The sequence below is a fragment of the Xyrauchen texanus genome, chromosome 18 (assembly GCF_025860055.1).
Source record: "Xyrauchen texanus isolate HMW12.3.18 chromosome 18, RBS_HiC_50CHRs, whole genome shotgun sequence".
NCBI lineage: Eukaryota > Metazoa > Chordata > Actinopteri > Cypriniformes > Catostomidae > Xyrauchen > Xyrauchen texanus.
In genome coordinates, this window is record NC_068293.1 from 24,096,677 (window position 1) to 24,116,254 (window position 19,578).

At 36.5% G+C, this 19,578-nt stretch overlaps 1 protein-coding gene across 1 annotated transcript; it reads left to right on the top strand.

Moving 5' to 3' along the window:
* Window positions 1–9,477: 9,477 nt before the first annotated feature.
* Window positions 9,478–18,834, top strand: LOC127658959 (arginine and glutamate-rich protein 1-A). Its single transcript, XM_052148540.1, has 4 exons — window positions 9,478–9,965; window positions 12,770–12,995; window positions 15,158–15,241; window positions 17,590–18,834. The coding sequence occupies exons 1-4, from the start codon at window positions 9,682–9,684 to the stop codon at window positions 17,752–17,754; spliced, it is 759 nt and encodes a 252-aa protein (XP_052004500.1). The 5' UTR covers window positions 9,478–9,681; the 3' UTR covers window positions 17,755–18,834.
* The last annotated feature ends 744 nt before the right edge of the window (window positions 18,835–19,578 follow it).

The following is a 19,578-nucleotide window of genomic DNA, read 5'->3' on the forward strand; positions in this document are numbered from 1 at the left end:
TCAAAAACAAATATGTTAAATACACGTTAAAATGTGTGTGTATGTATGTATATATCTATATATATATATATAATATTTTTTATTTATTTTTTATTGTATAAACCAGTACAACAATGTATTTTTTCATAAAACTGAAATTTATTGTTTGCACATTTTATTCAGTGTACCAAAGGTAGTGGAGAATTACTGTATATTATAATATAAACCTCTTTCTAAACAAGAAGTCATGATTGGTAACAGACCATTTAAATGGTGCTTTTAAGATTATTTTTGGTAGTTCTTGGAAATATAGGCACATCTACTAAAGCTTCCCTCAAATCTCATGGGATTGAAGTATCATACTTTGGTATGTGTATACAGACCCTGAAAAGCATAGTAAAACAAGGATAAATATTGGAGTGCATGTAAATGGAGACACATTAAAGCTCAGAAATCTTTTAAAATGGATGCTGAGATGACTATTTGTGTGTCAACATTCTGGCAACCCATATGAGCTGCCAGTCTGGGGCGGGGCAGACAACTCTCCAACATTTTGAATTTGGACTGCAGTTCACATTACATTTACATTTATGCATTTGTTAGACGCGTTTATCCAAAGCGACTTACAGTGCAGTTATTACAGGGACAATCCCCCCGGAGCAACCTGGATTTAAGTGCCTTGCTCAAGGGCCCAACAGTGGCATCTTGGTGGTGCTGGGGCTTGAACCCCCACTGAGCCACCACTGCCCCGTAATACAATGTAATAAAACATTACAAATGCTTGTTGCAACTAAAGTTAATGGTAACTTATGCTGTTTGTCCCTAAAATTCTGTCTTAACATCTGAATGACAGTAAATGTTGACATGAATTAAAAATTTTGGATGAACTCTCCCTAAAACTGGTCATAACGATATTCATATGTGTGTTTAGTACATGAGTAGACATGTATATGCAAATGCAGACCCCATCCCACTTTTAAACCATGATTTATTGAGCGTCAGTGAGACGGACGAGGTGTGAAACAAAAGGGCAGTTAGTGACAGTGACACATGCACGACTGCATGAAAAAGGAGTGGAGACCGAGAGGGTAACAGCAAACTGAGCGCTGGACAGCCAAGGTGATGGATTTAACAGATCAATCACATCTAACTGTGCTGCTGGACATCAGTCAAACCTGTAGGGGCTTTGACTCTGTATGTGTGTGTGTTGATTGTAAAAAGAGTGTGGTGAGGCCTAAGGGGGTCTTTCAAAAAATGCAGTCCCAGAGAGAGCAGGGAATGCGGCAAACAGGCATTTAAAAATGTAATATTGTGTAACAGTAATGTCATCACCCTGTTTTCTAGTGTTTTATCTGAGACCTACTTTTTTTCATGTATCTATTATCTTATATGCATACAAGTACGTACAGTCTGAGGGTCATTGTATCTTTTTACATAACTCTCTGTAAGACTTGATTCTGATTGGACAATCTTGGCATTCTGAGGTCAAATATTTTTGTCCCTGGCATTGTGCTAGCTTCATGTCTCTCATTGCATTTCCAGTCTCTTTCTTCTCAAATTATAACTCAAATTAAACTCAGTAAATATTTTTATATTTCAAATAAATATTTCATGTCCACAGAGCTGGGTTGTGATGGGTTACATGTAATCTGGATTACATAATCAGATTTAAAAAATCAAGTACTTGTAATTGGATAAAATTTAAATACTCATAATCGGATTATAGTTTTATAGAATACATGGTTACATATTAACAAGGCAACAGCAGTAAATTATTAATAATTTATTGATCATCCTAATAATTCTATTTTTTTATCTTTAAAATTTTTCATTCTAAATCAGCACACCGCTGAATTACTTTTGGTAAGTCTTCCAATGTTTTCGGAAGAGAGGGGGAGGGATGTGCGTATTGCACTCAGTACTGATACTCGCTAGCCTGCCAGGAGAAGATGGAGCAGTCTACCTCAGCATTTAACCACTGGATCAATGGAGATCATTTCACTTTTAAGGACACACGGGGCAAAACATCACTGTGCAAAGTAAACTCTGCTTTCCATAAGTTAATATCCTGTCAACTGCTAAAGGATTCTACATCAGATCAAGGGTTGCAGCGGTATACCAGTTTCACGTTTTACCACAGTATGAAAATTGATGGTTTTCATACCATGTACATTTGCTTATCTACAGTTTTGAGGAAAGATAATGCAACCGGAAGGAGAATCTCACCTGCACGTGCACATCTCCTTTCCTCCTTGACAGCCTTTCAGACTTGTCAATTTAAACCACACACACACACATGCAGTGGAGAAAATGTCAGAGAGAAGTGAGGTGAGGGGGTCTGACATAAGTGAGTGTAAGTTAAAGCAGTGTTTCTCAACTGATGGGTCGCAGGTCTATTCGAACTGTGTCGCGGACAGCAGGGAAAGAACGATGCAATGGTTCTCCCATTGAAGATATTTCGGTGGCTGCACAAGTGATAGCCTTTTTAGGACTGCCGAGGCAGATTTTATGATAATCTTGCAATCAGCTAAAGGCTTTTAATCTGCACTTTCACACATGTGTAACAGAACCAGTTTGTGATCATGAACTGCTCTGCTCTGCTCTCTGGTGCGCGCATGCAACAACTGTATATAACAAATAACAACAATAATAACAAAATTATGTGACCAATTTAAATTCTAGTGTGACTTTTCTAGTTTAACGTGTTACTGAGGAAGTCAAGTTGAACCTCTCAAACAGTAGGCAGCCACGACATGCCAAACTGCACTGAGGAGGAAAAGAGCAACACTGTGCTACTTGCAATTTTTTTTTCCTTATGCATCATCACCTTTACAAAATTGTATCATGATTTTACATGAGTAAAAGTAACTGTTATATTTTGACAAATTGTTATAGTTTCATATAAAATAATCTTAAGGTAGAATCTATTAGACCTCATTTTATATCAACAGTGGCAGTTGTAGTTAAAGTTTCAAGATGTGTTTCAACTAGTATTTATTTGTTCATAAATAAATCATTTGTTTTTATTATTAATATTATTTAAGACTAGCTACACTGACCTAACTATGGAAATGAGGAGCATTTCCTCTTGTGTAATATGCATGGTCTGTTTGAAATTAGGAAACAAACTGGATAATAATTGGCTCATATAAGTAAATATGCTCTTCAATTTTAAAAGGGGGGAGAGAAAACTTCCTGTCACTTTTGTTGTTGACGTCAACAACAAAAATAATGTCACTTGAAACGTGTCCTTGTACTTGAAAACCATGAACAAAACATAAAGGGAAATGCAACCCAGGATACATTAAATACAGGTTATGTTTTTACTATGACAGGTCAACACTTGATTTCCAATGTAAAATCTGTCCTGAAGCAAAACCAGTTGAGAAGCACTGAGTTAAAGGTACAGACAGGAGCAGTCTGGCTGTGCTGTCATGCACCTACAGTATATGTTAACTGTTAATAATCATCGGACGTTACTTCAAAAGCGCTCACAGCTGATGTTATTTTTCATTTAGTAGTTCATTTAACATGCTATGCTAACATGTAAACTAACATGTTTTTAGTTATATAACATGTTATGGTTACATGCTGTTTTTTTTATCATGTTTAAAATGTGATTTATTGTTATAATTCTGTTAGCTTTCTTATTTATTCTATTTGTTTTATTTATTTTCAAAAGAGAGACTTTTTTTACACATACTTCCATTAAAAAACAAAAATGAAGTTTAAACTATAATAAAGCATTTGTTCAACCAAAAAAATAAACTGATTGTAACTGATAATAATAATTGTTTAATACCATATACCGTGATATTTTCTGAGACAGTTATCGTACTGTGAAAATGTCATACCGCTGCAACCCTAATCAGATCCAAAGAAGCAATTGGAAACTTTACATCACAAATCTAACCAACTTAATTTTTATTTTAATTATCACTCTGTGTGTAATATAACCATGTCGCAATGTCTTTGAAAGGGTTTTGTCCATCAAACACATCAAAATGCACAAAAACACGTAATTTCATATTCAATTGGATTAGTGTTGTAAACTAGTTTTTTTTTATTATTGCTAATGTAGTCGGCTTCAAAAATGTATATGAATGCACTTTTGGTGTACTGGCAACTTTGAGAAGTTTTTGTGATGCAGACTGACAAATATACCTGGTCTGATCTCTAACTACATGTGGATGGCATTTGTAAAATTTTGAAATTGCATGACCACATTTGTCTTAATGTACCCCGGGAACCTGTCCATCATTTTAGAAACTCCAATAAGAAATCCCTGTTTGATTCTGTTATAGATGGAGGGCCTAGACCTCTATCAGTATAACGGGGGAAACTTGAAAATATAAAAACGTCCTTCATATTTTTATATTTGCAATCATTTATCTGAATTTGTGGACATAAGCACCACTCAAATGATTGAGCCATGCAGAATTCGGTTGAAAGTAATCCAAAAGTAATCATATTAGATTAACCCAAAATGTAATCAACAAGATCATGTTACTGATTGCATTTTTTTGTCATGTATTTTGTAATCAGTACCTAATGTTACATTGCCATTAATATATTGTGTTCTGACTATCTTAACAGAAGGAAGCAATGCATGTATGCACAAATGTGTACACGCACAGATACACTGAGGTGACGTACGCTTTAGGGCACGTTGGTTCTTTCCTTGCAGGACACTCTCTCACGGTTTCTTTCTATATCTCCTTCTCTCTGTGTGTGTGTGTTTCTTTCATGATTATTCACTTTGTCATTCCAGCTTTCAGGCTTAAGTCTCAGTAGCAGGAAATGGCCATTGTTTCAGGATCAGGTATTGAGAGAGAATGGGACAGAGAGTGAGTCTGGAGCCATGATGGATATGCCTCTTTTCCTGCTGGGAATTTCTCAGGCTCTTTTTCCTGTGTTACTGATCACTGTCACACTCTCTCCCGTTTTTCTAAAGGATCTTCTTGGGGAGAAGAAATGGTTAAGAAGAAGCACTCCAAAAATAAACATGAGTTTTGAATAATCATAAATATGCTTACTAGATGCAATGAAATTGTAGCATTTAAATGAAATTTAAGATAAGCACAACCACGCTACGTATCAGAGCTCATGCACTATATATTCTTCTCTGATGAAGTCACACTATTTTTACCATAAAAGTAAAATATTACTAATATCATTACTTATTTGTAACACCTAATTGTTACTATTACAATATGGGCAGTTGATTGATTGATAGATTTTTTTTTCTGGCATACAAATTTGTTTTTGCAACAAAGAGAAGAGAAGCGAGGAGAAGAGCAGAGAAAAGAAGAGAAGAGAAAAGTGAATGCGGCTGTGGAACAGTCCATTTTGCCTTTGTCTGATCAACTTTCAGGTCAATCCAATACTTCAGAAATGACCTTTCACCTCTTTGCTTGGCCTGTCATGGTCTGCTATCCATACACTTGTCAATAATAAAAAAGGGTCTGTTAGAGCTCAATGCTCTTTGACAGAGAGATCTCTGAATATCTTCTTTCTTCAATGACAGATACTTTGGATCTAATGGATTGGATACACATCTAAACACTCAACACAGATATGTAGATTTTATTTTGGAAATGTGAGTGGTTCTTGCCCATGCAAAACTTTTAGTTTAAATTAATAAGTAATACAGTGACTGAATGCATATTTAATTAACTTTCCCCCAAACCTCAAGCCTAAATCTAACCTTCAGTGGAGTAAAAATATGATCTTAACCTCAGAATCACACAGATCATTATTATGTCAATGCAATTTCTTCCTGGTTTCAACATGAACACATGAGTCTGTGGCTGCTGACGAAACACACTCCACAGGAAAAGATAAACACTTATCAATTGATACAGAAATATCTAATAGCAGATGGCGCTTTTAAGTAACTCTGCAAAATGGGGTTGATGGGTAAATGCTGGGTGTTGTGGGTAGTTGCTATGTCCTTGCTATGTGGCCATAGTAAAAAGAGCCCAGTGCCCTTTTTGGTCTCAGATATTCTGATCCCTAGATATTGCATGGCTCATGTCCTTCTTTCAATGTAAGTCTATGGGATTTGTTTGCCCATTTTATTGTCAACCTGGAAAAAATTGTAAATCCCAACACACAGAAACGTAATGGCACATATTTCCCCAACAACCCACATAATGTGAAGTATCCATAGGCAGAATGTGAACAAACTGCAGGGTAAGGCAATGTCTTGTTTTGAGTTAGATTGGGACCCTTATTAATTTAAATGTGAATGGATGCAAAATGAAAAAGGAACCTTACAAACTTTAACTTGTTTGCAATGCAACCACAATCTAATAAACATGCTTGAATTCAAGAATTACAATACTTTATTTAATATTAGTTTTCAAAATGTATAATTATTTCTGAAATGAAGACAATCCTTGCTCTTACATGCAGCGATAAGCCGCAGCCACTCAGGCGATGTTAATAAAAAATGGCCGCAGTCATTGATCTAGAGTCAGCTCTCCCTACTCACTAGTAATAAAGGTTTGAATTTGAGGTGGGGAAACTGATCCTAGACCAGCAGTTACAAGCTTTCCCAAAATGGAAATCCGAAATCCCTATTGGCACCTATATTTCTTAATACACACATAATGGTTGTGGCCAATCCTTCCTCATCCTAACACACACTCCACCTATGGATATATCTTTCATGTTCAAACCACAAATAATGCAGGACGAGTAAGACATAAAACTTAATACATAAGAGTTATAGATTGTTCAAATCCCTAACATTAATTATGAGCAAAGTGGTAGGCCTTTATCATATAAATATCACCTAAGAAAAGATAGGAAGAGTTTACACACAACTAAAGCATTTTGAACTAAAACGCTTCTTGAATTTCCATGATGCCACACACACAGTAAGGTGACACTTGCAGAACCAACCCCAGGAGATTTTATGAAGTCAGTGACCAGGATCAGTCCACTGACCAACAACACTAGAGCTATAGCTGGCCTGTGACCCTCCCCCACTCACACACACACACACACACACACACACACACACACACACACACACACACACACACACACACACACACACACACACTCCTGCTGCATAAGGGGTTAAATAAACTTTTCCTGAGAGCCTTGTTCTCTCTCTCTCTCTCTCTCTCTCTCTCTCTTAGGTCTTTCTTTCCTTTCCTCCCCTCAATGGCCCTTTGTGTGGGGGCCCATGGGACATCAACATGACAATGTGCCCCAGCAGTGGGATCCTGTGTTTGTTAAGTGCCCTCACCCTCAAGAGACAGAGGCTACAGCCAACTGAGAGGAGAGGTTAGCCGAAGAGGAGAGGGCATCTTTGATCAAACAAGTAAAAAGTGGGAAGAAAGAGTCCAGCGACTTCTCATTAACTAGAGTAGCATGAACGCCATTCATGCTGGTAGAGCGGCAAAAAGCAGAGGTATTATAATGTTCAACTAATCATTTAAAGATGAGGTTAATATGTTTGAGAACTGTAAAATGGGTAGATTGAGAGCAGGTTGAGGTGGCGTTTGTCTTTTGTTAGACGAAACTCCACTGGAAGGAAATTAAGTTTAATTTAGCAACTGGGAATAACTCATTTAGTTAACTGCCCATAAATCACCTCAAACATACTGTATACTGTATAATGCTATTGATATTTGGACTTCCACTGGCAAACAACAGAAATCAAAGTGCATTTGTTTACGTTAAGGAATTAAATCTGAGAACATGCTAATGTATCTATATTCACACCTTATTCAGGCTACAGTATATAAAAAACAACCTAACATCTGTAAGACCTTAGCCACTGTTGTTTCTCTGAAAATTATTTCTCAAATATTTTTCTCCCGACATCTTCAATTTAATCTCAAATTCAGCCCTAGATGACAATATTCTCCCACTATTCCTGGATTATTAATCTAAGCAACTTATTTATCTAGTGAGTTTATTACAGCAACATTCTAGCTACAACAGTTTGCTGTATAATAAATGTGCATAAAATATAATGATCCAATATTCTAACCCCCATTTTTTTTATTCTCAAAAATAAAATAAGAGAGAAACATGTCCTCTGTCTCCTAATCTTTTCCCACCACAAAAATGAATGTCCACTATGACTTGACTTGTGTGAGTTTTAAAATAGCCCTGGCTGAATATTCTTAGACACTAGATTTTCAGAATAAGCAACTGCCTGTCACAATGTTCCCTTGGCATATCAATGGGATTGTAACCTAATCTTACACTGAATGCTCTGTCAGCAAATGGACCTGATAAAAATAGACAAAGATATAAATTTGTCTTCAGATAGAGCTAGGATTAGCTTATCTATCAAGGAAACCAACAACTGTACAAAAAAAAAAAAAAAAAGGACCGGCAGAATGGAACCAGAAAAATGTTGACAAAACATTTGGACAGGAAATTCATTATTCCTTCAGAAAAGCATTGCAGACTGCTTTTATTTTATTCATTTTTTATTTAGGTATAGGCCTATGTGGTACACCTAACAAGGTGGTTTCATTTAAGCCGTTTGGTTACCTCAAGTGAAGTTGCATATGCATAGAGAAGCAGACTATAGACCATTTCAAGGCCTATTTGTCGGTTTAAGAAAGTGATGTGTTTTTTTCTTGAACATTTCCTACTAGTTATCAAACTCATTTAAAACAACAGTGGGAAGAGCTTCGTTCATAGTAACTTTAACATGATTAATGTTACTAACATTAACACGATTGTCATAATATGTCATTATTTAAATATAGGCTATGTTGTTCAGTGGCTGGATTCTCCCTGGATGCTTGGAACTAACGGCAATTAAAGTGTTTAGATTACAAAAATAGCAACAACAAATGGATGCGTGAAGCAAGATGGCTGGATAAGTGTAGTACTATCAACTGTAGCACATATCTTATCTCTAGTAGGTGAAGAAAATGTATGCCAATTTATTGTATGTTTGACAGATCGCTCCCATTATAATGAATGAAGCTGTGCAAGTTCTGTAATTTACTATTACATTTAGTCATTTATCAGACACTTTTATCCAAAATGACCTACAAAATAAGGAACAAAAAATGTTATCCTGCAGTTCTTGCAGACACTTTCATTGAACGGCTTCATTGATCATAAAACTATAATATTGCCAGTCTTTCCACTGAGGAAATAATTGTGAGCATCTAAACTATGATACACTTTCATCACCTCTCTTGCGTAAACATTCAGTATCAAAAACAAATCTGGATAAGTCACTTCAGGTAAAACTTTTATGTTATTTGAGAAAATATGATAACTTAATATTCAACATCTTGAAATAATTTCAGAAGACGGTGGCTATGGTTTTAGGGACGGCATACGTAGCCTACATACATCTACAGTTTATAGAATTTATAAACCCATGATCTAATGTAGCATACAGTGTGCAGTATTTTTTTTCGGACACAGTCTCATCACCTTTGCACTGGCGTGCGTAACTTGTCAGCCCGGAAATTGCCGAAAAAAGCCGAACGCGTTGGATTATGGGATAAGGAAGACTGGAGGCAGTCGCCATATTGTTTGATTTCGCAGATTCATTGGAGCAGAAAGCCAAGACTGTGATTAAACGAGTTTATATGAAACGATAACACAGCTAACCGTCAGATAAAATTTGCATGAGATAGTTAATGACAGTGCTACACTGGTAAGCCCCTATCGCCTTGTGTCAGTCGGTTTAAATCTGTACTGAAAATGGGCCGCTCGCGGAGTCGCAGCACGTCTCGGTCCAAACACTCCAAACACAGTCGCAAACGGAGCCGCTCAAGATCCAAATCTAGCAAGAAAAGAAGCAGATCGAAGGAGCTGAAGAGGAGCAGACGGTCCCGCTCCAGATCCGGTAGCAGGAGGGACAGGTGCGGCTCACCACCCAACCGGACTGACATGTTCGGCCGGACACTGAGCAAGAGAAAGCTCGATGAGAAACAGAAGAGAGAAGAGGAGGAAAAGAGAGCAGAGATAGAGAGACAGTGCAAGATGTGAGTATCTATCTATCTATCTATCTATCTATCTATCTATCTATCTACCTACCTACCTATCTATCTATCTATCTACCTATCTGTCCGTTATCACTTACGAATTGATATCATTGATGAGGGTTATTCTACGCATAGAATAACCCTTATGTTGTTTAATGTTGAACATAAATTAAAAGGATTTAGCTACTGGTCAAAAACAGACATGTTTCATGTTACACGTCTGTATTCTATTAACTTTCTGCACTCTTGTATGAATTCACGTAGACGGATCATGGACAGATGTCACCGATCAGGCCATTTCATCACTAAGATCTCCTGCCCATGTTAACTGATATGTCTTTGTATCTGTCACATATTGTTAACATCGCTCTTTTATGTTTGGAGGCCACTGGTATAATGATAAGAAGAGGTTTGTGAAAGAGAAGGGATGATTGCAGTGAAAGAACAGGAAGAGAAGTGCTGCAGCCTCAGGCCTGATTAGATTGTCATCTTCACCTTGAGTACATAATAACAGCATTTAGGTCGTTTTAAACTCAGAGGAGACATGGCAAATACGAAAAGGATCCATTTTCATGACACTGAAATCAAATCAAGAGATGGTTGCTGTTGGTGGATTTGTGTTTTGGATTCAGGGCAGTGTTATGGTCACTTGACTCAGAATTGTGTGTTTGTGTTCCATCTAAGGCCAGGTGTGACGGCCTACTCTACTCTAATGGTTTAGTCAGGGTAAAATTGTAAATAACCGTAACAATTGCTTTTGTAATTGTGACAAAAATGTTTTTCTTCTTGAAATGAATTTCCTTTTCTTAAAATAAAAAACAAGTAAAAATCTGGGCCATAGTGAGACACAATGGAAGTGAATGGGGTCAAATCCATAAACGTTAAAATCCACACTTTGTCAAAAGTATAGCCAAAAGACAAAAACATTTGCATGTTAACATGATTTTTACATCTTCTAATTGCTTCCTAACCTTTTCTGTATAAAGTTATATAACATTTTACAGTAACCTAGTTTTCATACACTTTTTGCACTGTTTTGTTATCGACAAAGTGAATATGCGTTAAAAAAATTTGGGCAGAACTGTAAAAGCATTTCCGAGCAATGAGGGCTACAAACCTGACTCTGCTACACCAGTTCTGTCTGGACGAATGGGCCACATGGGCCACAATTCCAGCAATTTACTGTGAGAAGCTTGTGGAAGGCTACCCAAAACATTGGACCCAAGTTAAACAATTTAAAAGCATTGCTACCAGATACTAACAAAGTGTATGTAAACTTCTGACCCACTGGAAATGTGATGAAAGAAATTAAAGCTGAAATAAATAATTATCTCTACTATTATTCTGACATTTCACATTCTTAAAATAAATTAGTGATCCTAACTAACTTAAGGCAATGTTTTCTATGATTAAATGTCAGGAATTGTGGAAAAACTGAGTTTAAATGTATTTGGCTAAGGTGTATGTAAACTTCTGTGTTTATTTATTCCACAGATGTTACTGTTGTTAATATCATAATTGTAATTTGCATCCCGACCTCAAAATTAATGCTGTAGTGTTAAATGAGGATTTCATTGCACATAAAGTAATATTATTGGCACGGGTGCTACCAAAGCAGGTGCTGGTGCCACATTTTCAAAGGGCCCTTTGAGGGCACAAATAAACCCTGATATGGCCCAGGCTGAAATTGAGTTTGACACCCCTGTTTTAATCATTATTTTTTTTACAACATGTGTTAATACAGGGTTTTTTACTTCAATAAATAACATTATTATTTAAAAACTGTATTTTGTGTTTACTCAGATTGCCTTTTGTTAGATTTGTTTAAACCATTTAGAGATCTACAACAGAAGCACAAAAACAGAAGATATCAGGATGGTGGCAAACACTTTTTCACACCACTGTATTTCAGCTCTGTTGGACCATTCAATGCAAGTGAATTGTGGCCAGAAATTTGAAGCTACAAAAAGCACATTAAGGCAGGATAAAAATAATCCATATGTCTTCAGATGCAATATGATAGATGTGGGTAAGAAACGGATCAATATTTGTCTTATTTTCAATATCTAACCTTTCTTAATATTAATCTGCTCTTTCAAATAGGCCTCCCATGTGCTTTCAGGTGAGAACCTCATCGAGAACGTGCCTGGCAGGGCTGTTTGAAAGTGCAGAGTTTTAGTAAAATAAATTACTTAAATATTGAACAGTTTCTCAACTACACCTATCATAACATTTTTGAAGACATGGATTTAACCACTGGAGTTGTACAGATTACTTTATTGCTGCCTTTGTGCTTTTTAAAAGTTCAAATTTCTGGCCACTATTCACTTGCATTGAATGGATGAACAGATCTGAGATATTCTTCTAAAGATCTTTGTTCGTGTTCAGCAGAAGAATCAAAGTCATGCACATCTGGGATGGTATGAGTGTGACTTAATGAGGAGAGAATTCGTTTTGGGCTAACTGTTAATTTAAGAAGAAAGGAGGGACAAGTCAAAATTATTTTTCGTGGTAATCAACATTTATGCCACAAATGCTGAACTTTTAACTTTTATTGAACACAGACTATTCCTATTACCGGGCATATTTGACATCTTGCCTTCAAATATTCGATTACATAGCTTGACTATGACAAAATCAGCTGTAAGCTCCATTATAATGCACATGTTAATGTACTAGAGTGTTACTCTTAAGGTTACTAGCCTTTCCTCAGCCTTCTTAAATCTATATTTATTATTAAAAGTTAAGGGTCTGAGGATAAAACTGCCATGTTTGATCCTTTCTTGTTTTGTCCTTCCCCACAGCCGTCAGCAGGAGATCGAGGAGCGTCTGATTGCGGAGGAGACGGCACGGCGTGTGGAGGAGATGGTGGCTCGGCGCGTGGAGGAGGAGCTTGAGAAACGGCGCGATGAAATCGAGCGAGAGGTCCTGCGCCGGGTGGAGGAGGCCAAGCGCATCATGGAGGCACAGCTTTTGCAGGAGCTAGAGAGGCAGAGGCAGGCTGAACTGAACACGAAGAGAGCCAGAGAGGTAACGCTCGGTCGTTCGGAACACAGCGGAGCTCAGCCGCAAACCGCACACCTGCGGCCTTGGCACAACCTGACACTTGTTCCACCCCAAGAGAGAGCAGGAGATGCAGGGTAGCTGTTGGGGAGGAAGACCGAAATAAATGTGCTTGATTGATTGGTTGGGTGGAGAAAGTAATTAGTAGGTGGGATACAAATAAGTTCAAACTTTGATAGCAAATTGTGATTGTTTTATTACGTGATGCTTAGAGCGTTACAATTGAGCTGTTGGGAATAAGTAAGGATATTCAGTTCAGTGGGTCATCGGCCAGTGGTGTCTGGAAGAGCTTTATTCTGTAGACAGGTCAAGCTCTGCAATGTTTTATTAATGTTACTTCCTGGAATCAGGGTCAATGGGAAATTTCCCAGCAGAAGCGCACCTTTAGTGCTCTCTCTCGGGTTTTAATTGAGCGTTTTGCCATGGCTGTGAGGGACCAAAATTGTACCCCCCCCCCCTTTTTCACCCCTACCCTGCTTTCATGTTTTTTTATTGTTTTACTTCAACCGGTGTATGAAACTGTTTGTTTTCAATAAACAGCTTTTCTTAAAAAGGTTACTCTGCGTTCAGACTAGGCCTGTTTTTGTTCCAAAGCTTTCATTGTGAACGACCACCATAATTGTCTGATATGCTTAATGTCTTGGATTGTACAAACATATTTGTGTATGTCATTTGTAGCTACCAGACCGCACTTTAACTAGTTAAATTGTGGAAGCTACAGTTTGTAATTCCACCCTTATCTTTCGCCATATTAAAGGAGGGTTAGCATGCACTAATTGTATAGACTCCATGAGTTATGAACAAGAGACTAATTCCATTCCACAAGCACACACAAAATCCAGCGGCTCAGCACTAATAGGGTTAGAAATGTGCCCTCCTTCGTCACACTTGAGATTTGTGCCAAATATGCCTATTATGTTCAATATGCCTTTTCCGATATGCCCCATTACTGAAGCGTTAAATTAATCTGTATTGTTTGTACGTTTAGCATTTGCTCATAGGATGAATTTGTCTTTATTTGCATCATAAAAAATTCAATGCTCCACCCCATTTCCTTTATTGCTCATCTATTTCTGTCTTTTGTTTTATATTTATTAATTGCTTATTTTAATACAGATTTCTAACACTTTCCTTTGACTATTAACTTTTTGACATCATTAAAAGTGCAGTGTTGTAAATGTGCTTTGTCCTCACAGTTTGCTTTTCCTTAGGAGTGCTGGCGTATGGGTACACACACAGATACACACTACCCATACATTGCCATTGAGCTCAAACCCCAACACATCACTGTTTTTTTTTCCAACAAACACAATCATCTAATGAATGAGCCTTTGTGTTTTTGCAGTCTTTTGCAACGTTTAACATTAATAGCCTGACGTCACCACACGGTAATGTTTTATGATTTAACATAATTCATTTTCCTGGACTGTGCTATACTGCATGTGGTGTTGCTGTGTAAGAGCACTAGCTCGTGCTAGATGCTCAAGTGATTTTAAAGAGGAGGTGCTGCGCTGTCCAGGATGGGACACACGGGACCAGGCAGTAAATACTCACCCCTTTAATCAGCAGTTGTGTAGGTACTGTACACAGTCAAAGGAGAAAGGCGTAGGTATACAAGCATTGGTGAGCTTCTACTATTCAATCTCTCCTTTAAGTTAATCTTTTTATTTTTTCTCTCTCATTTTCTTTTGAAACTTCTTGCCTATGGATGCTGATAAATATATAAAAAAGAGAGAGAACGAGCTGATTGATTAGTTTTACTTTTTTCATCTGCAAACGAATGAGATTCTTCGTTAGTGGTTGATGTGTTGTCTTCTGTTCTGTATGTATGTATGTGAATGCAACAATTGAATGTCTGGATATAACGTGGCAGGGTTTAAAGGCGTGACTGAATACATCCGTGGGTGGGTTATTTTGGTAATTATTGTGTACGTATAAGTTAGCGTCAGACTTACATTTGATGCTGCAGATCGAAAATGTAGAGAGCGTGTGAAAGCGAGTGAGAAAGATTGTGTGAATGTTGCTAGCTGGTACCTGTTTGTGCGAGTGTAGTGTGTTAAACTGGATGTTTGGGGACTTGTTTTGGATTGTTTGATTGCCCACCCTAACATATAACCGTGTCCCTTTAGGAGGAAGAAAAATCCAAACGAGAGGAACTGGAGCGAATTTTGGAAGAAAACAACCGAAAAATTGCTGATGCGCAGGCTAAGCTGGTATGTGTGTTATATTTATTTATACATAGAATATATATATATATTAGGGCTGTCAATCGATACAAATTTGTAATCGAATTAATTACATGGTGTCCCGATTAATTAATCGCATTATACAAATATTTGTAATCGCAATATACAAATATTTGCTGCGAAAGCCCCTCATATAACAATAATTAAATATATAATGATGAAATAATTATACATAGTTATCTTTAAATATATAAAAAAAGAAAATGTATATTAAAAATAATCAGATAATTAAAATGCATTACATTCTTGTAGCAGAATAGTTCATCATTGATAAGAAAATACAAAAAACGACTTTAGAATACAATGTATTGTTTACGACCATATTATTGATCATAAGACAATCATTGGCACACAGTTCACAGCAATCCATTTCACAAGTGAATTTGTCAATCATTTGGAGATTTATGAGCGCTTGTTTAAGAATCTGTCAATGTACACCTGCGTCAGATATTATTTTAATTTTTTTTAGAAACAAGCCAGGGGTATACATGGTACACAATACTACAGATGTATTTTACAATAATGCAAAGACATTATATTCATTACATAGTGCAATGGTTTTCAATGCTTTGGAGTTGTTGGAGGTACAAAGAGTATTTAAATAATATATTAAAAAACAATTCTCTAAAATACTACTGCGTGGGCACATTCCCAAAATAGGTGAGGGGCAGGGACACGAGGGAGAGATGACTTACTATTATTGTACTAGGTGAATAAATATTGATTTTATATTAGATGTATTTTTGCAGTAATGTTAATGACGGCGCTGTGAACCTCACTCAGTTTGGCATAAGGTCTACGATACAAACTAATTTTAACAGCTCAGACCTACTCAATGTAAATATAATGAAGTGAAGCACATCAATTCCATTATTAAAGACTAGAAAGATTAAATGCGTTCTTACCGGTTTTCGTGCATCTTGAATTAAAACATTTTGACTGATCTGGCTGCTTCGAGTAGGGCTCATTTCTCATTCATTATGACTGTAGAACTCCTGGCAGGTGTAGGTGTTCACTTTCCTTGAGTTCCTTGTCTCTGTCCACGCAGCGGTCATCAGTGAAAACGCCCTCTCCACGAACGCGTTGGTGACGGGACTGCTCAAAGCCAAAGATATCAGAGCTGTCATGTTTGGGGCACTGAAATGCTTCAGCAGAGCTGTCCATGAAACTTCAGTGGCATACCCTGCACTCTCCTTTTTTAGGGTCACCTGTAACTGGTTTTAACCATGTGTATATTTTCTCCAATTCTTTATTATATGAACAAAGACGACTTCTTGGGAGCTCCGGATAGACCCATTTTTCTGTGGCAGTTTTTTTCCCAGTGTTTTCCCGCTCTGGCAAGAAAAAAAGGCTGCGCTGCGCATGTTCAGTGTTTTCTTATTAACTTTTTTAAAGTGATTTTGAAATTAAATGATGCCGAAATAATAATAATAAACGCATTATTTTTTGGAAAATGAATCGCATGTTATTAACACGTTAAATCGACAGCCCTAATAAATATATATATATATATATTATAACAAATAATCAACTTAATTAAAAGTAAAAATGCTTTTAATGCTTTTAAAACATGCTCCCTTAGTGGAGGTGATGGTGGTATGTTTGGTATTATCCACATTAATATTTTGGTTATATTTGACAGTGTTTCATTAGAATACCTGAAAACATCTGGGAATTTTAAAATGATAGTTTCCAGGCCTGTCACTTTAAATCATTCAACAATAATCACAATCGACTAGAAACGCCATAGAAATCTGACATGAAATTTGACTTCCTCGTTCTTGACATTACTTCTTTGAGGATACTTTATTGGATACTTCAGACTTTACTTTCGTGGTTAGAGGAAGCTCTAACATTATGAGATATTTTACTTCACTTCAAACCTGATGTAATTGATCGTCAATTTCAACGTAGACTTTATTCTTTACATCTTTACTTTGATAGTGAGCATGTTTTATGCATGTTCTAATGATTAATTTCAGTTGAAATCAGTGAAAATTCTTTTTTACAGCATATTGCAGTTTTGTTAGCATGGGTCCCAGGTAAACGCAGTGTCTGATTTTGCCCCTGGGGTGAGAAAAGTTCAGCACCCCTGCTCTAGAGCAAGTTTTAATTAAATAGTATAATTTTTATAAATTTTACATAATGCATTTACTTATCATATACCCACAAATATAACACAAACCATAAATAATGTCATAAGTTACTATATTACAAAATACAGGGATATTTATTACGTTTTGCATTTAAGATAGTTGTTACAAAATGTGGTGTTATTACATTGTGTTTTTACGGCATGTCTTTGTTTGTTTCAGGCTGAGGATCAGCTACGTATAGTGGAAGAACAAAGGAAGATCCACGAAGAACGACTGAAATTGGAGCAGGAGAGGCAGAAACAACAGAAAGAGGAGCAGAAGATCATATTGGGGAAGGGCAAGTCCCGACCTCGCCTCTCCTTCACTCTCAAAGCTGCAGAGTGATTTCTCTTCCTCTCCTCTTGTTGGACGCGTGCTTCATGTTGAAGTGAATCGGTTAGAGTCTCAAGAAGAGGTCTGCCCGGTGTGCTTTTGTCCATAAAAACTGCTGTCAGTAGATCCAGATAGAAAGACCCCTTGAACCCTCACACTTCAAAACTGGACTTACTGGCACCACCACAGATTTACAGATCAGCTGCCATCTCTTACTTTCTACCAATGAATTATATAGATATTTGACAATGTTATGCTGGGTGCACCTCCATCAGAAACACAGGGCATTTTGTTCTTTTTTTTTTTCTTCTTTTTTTTTCTTTTCAATGAGCAAATAAGGAAAAGTGTAAATAATTCTGAATATGAGTGTGTGGTCAATTGGTCATTTTATGTCCAAGATTTGGGAGCTCTATTGAAACCAAATTTAAAATAAACTTGTAATAAACTTTAAACACTTTTTTTCCTGTTCATAATATCAAGCTGTTGTATTATTGTGGGAACTACAGAGATGATGTTTAAAACAATGTAAATAACCAGACTAGACCAGACCAGACTGTTTAAAATGTTGTGCTTGCACATTTTTGTTTGTGAATATATATGCTCCTAGTGAAGGTATTTTTATTTTATTTTTTTTAATTGCGGTATGATCCAACACCTCTCAACATTGAAGAGCTCCTAAACTGCTGCTTTACACATTGTTCCTATAATCACCAATGATATGAGCTGCATTTATTGCATTGTAATGTTGATTACATTTGTCCTTTTTGATACAGATCACTCATAATGCTCAAAACGTAGAAAGGAATATGTGACCAGCACTTGTATAGCATTTTGTATACAAACATTTTCAGTGGAGTGGAAAAAAAATCTGGAGGTAAAAATGTGCAAGTCTTGTAATGTCTAGTGCTCTGTTGGTACCTTAAGGAAATCGGGAATCACAGGTAAGACTAGTTAGGGTGTGTATGGAAGCGAGCTTGTGTGGATGTATGAGAGTATGCTAGAGGGTGTTATTGTCTTGTGGTATATTACTCATTTTATTGTGATCTGGGACATTTAGTGTGTTTACCAATAAATCCAATGAATGCAACATTACCCGAGTCTCTTGATGTTTCTTGAGCTCTCTGCAAAAGACATTTACAGTCCCAAGCTTCTCTCTGTTAATTAATTAAACGCATTTGTAATTATTTAAGTAAACACTTACTTATTTTGGCTATAAATCATGGCAGAAGTATTGTAGGATATGTAGTTTTAAAATAATAAAAAAATCTTCAACTACTTTATATGTGATTATTTTTGGACACTAAGAAGAAACTGCATTTGTATGTAAAACAGTCCAATTGTGTCACCTTTTGCAGATTATTTGTTTTGAACTGAATTTTGAATTTAGTGGAACACAAAAGGAGTTATTAAAATATAGTTTCCATACAAGGAAATTGCATAGTGATATCTGGCCATCAAGTTCATATCTGATTTATGGTGTTATGTAAAATACACAAAATAAAATATTTGGCTAAACTTAATACAATCATGGACAGTGGTTCCATGTGTTTAAAAAGAGTTTTCTTAAACTAAATCTACCATGTAATCTCAATTTAAATAGTTGAGTAAACCCAACTAAATTAGACATGTTAAATGAACTCATATGTATCGCTTTCAGTGATTAAGCTAGTACAGTGAATACTACCATGCTGAAGTTATGCTAATGGTAAAGCGCTATGATTACAATAGCTATTGCTCAATGAGTAAAGAAATATCAAGTAACATTGTCAACATTTACTTGTTCTCAAACTAAGATTGAGCTCCACTCTTAACTACGACGTAACCACCAAAACTCCA

Coding starts and splice junctions, on each gene's coding strand:
- LOC127658959 (XM_052148540.1), top strand. CDS start 9,682: ATGGGCCGCTCGCGGAGTCGCAGCACGTCTCGGTCCAAACACTCCAAA. Junction 9,966..12,769: donor ATAGAGAGACAGTGCAAGAT/GTGAGTATCTAT, acceptor CCTTCCCCACAG/CCGTCAGCAGGAGATCGAGG. Junction 15,242..17,589: donor CTGATGCGCAGGCTAAGCTG/GTATGTGTGTTA, acceptor TGTTTGTTTCAG/GCTGAGGATCAGCTACGTAT.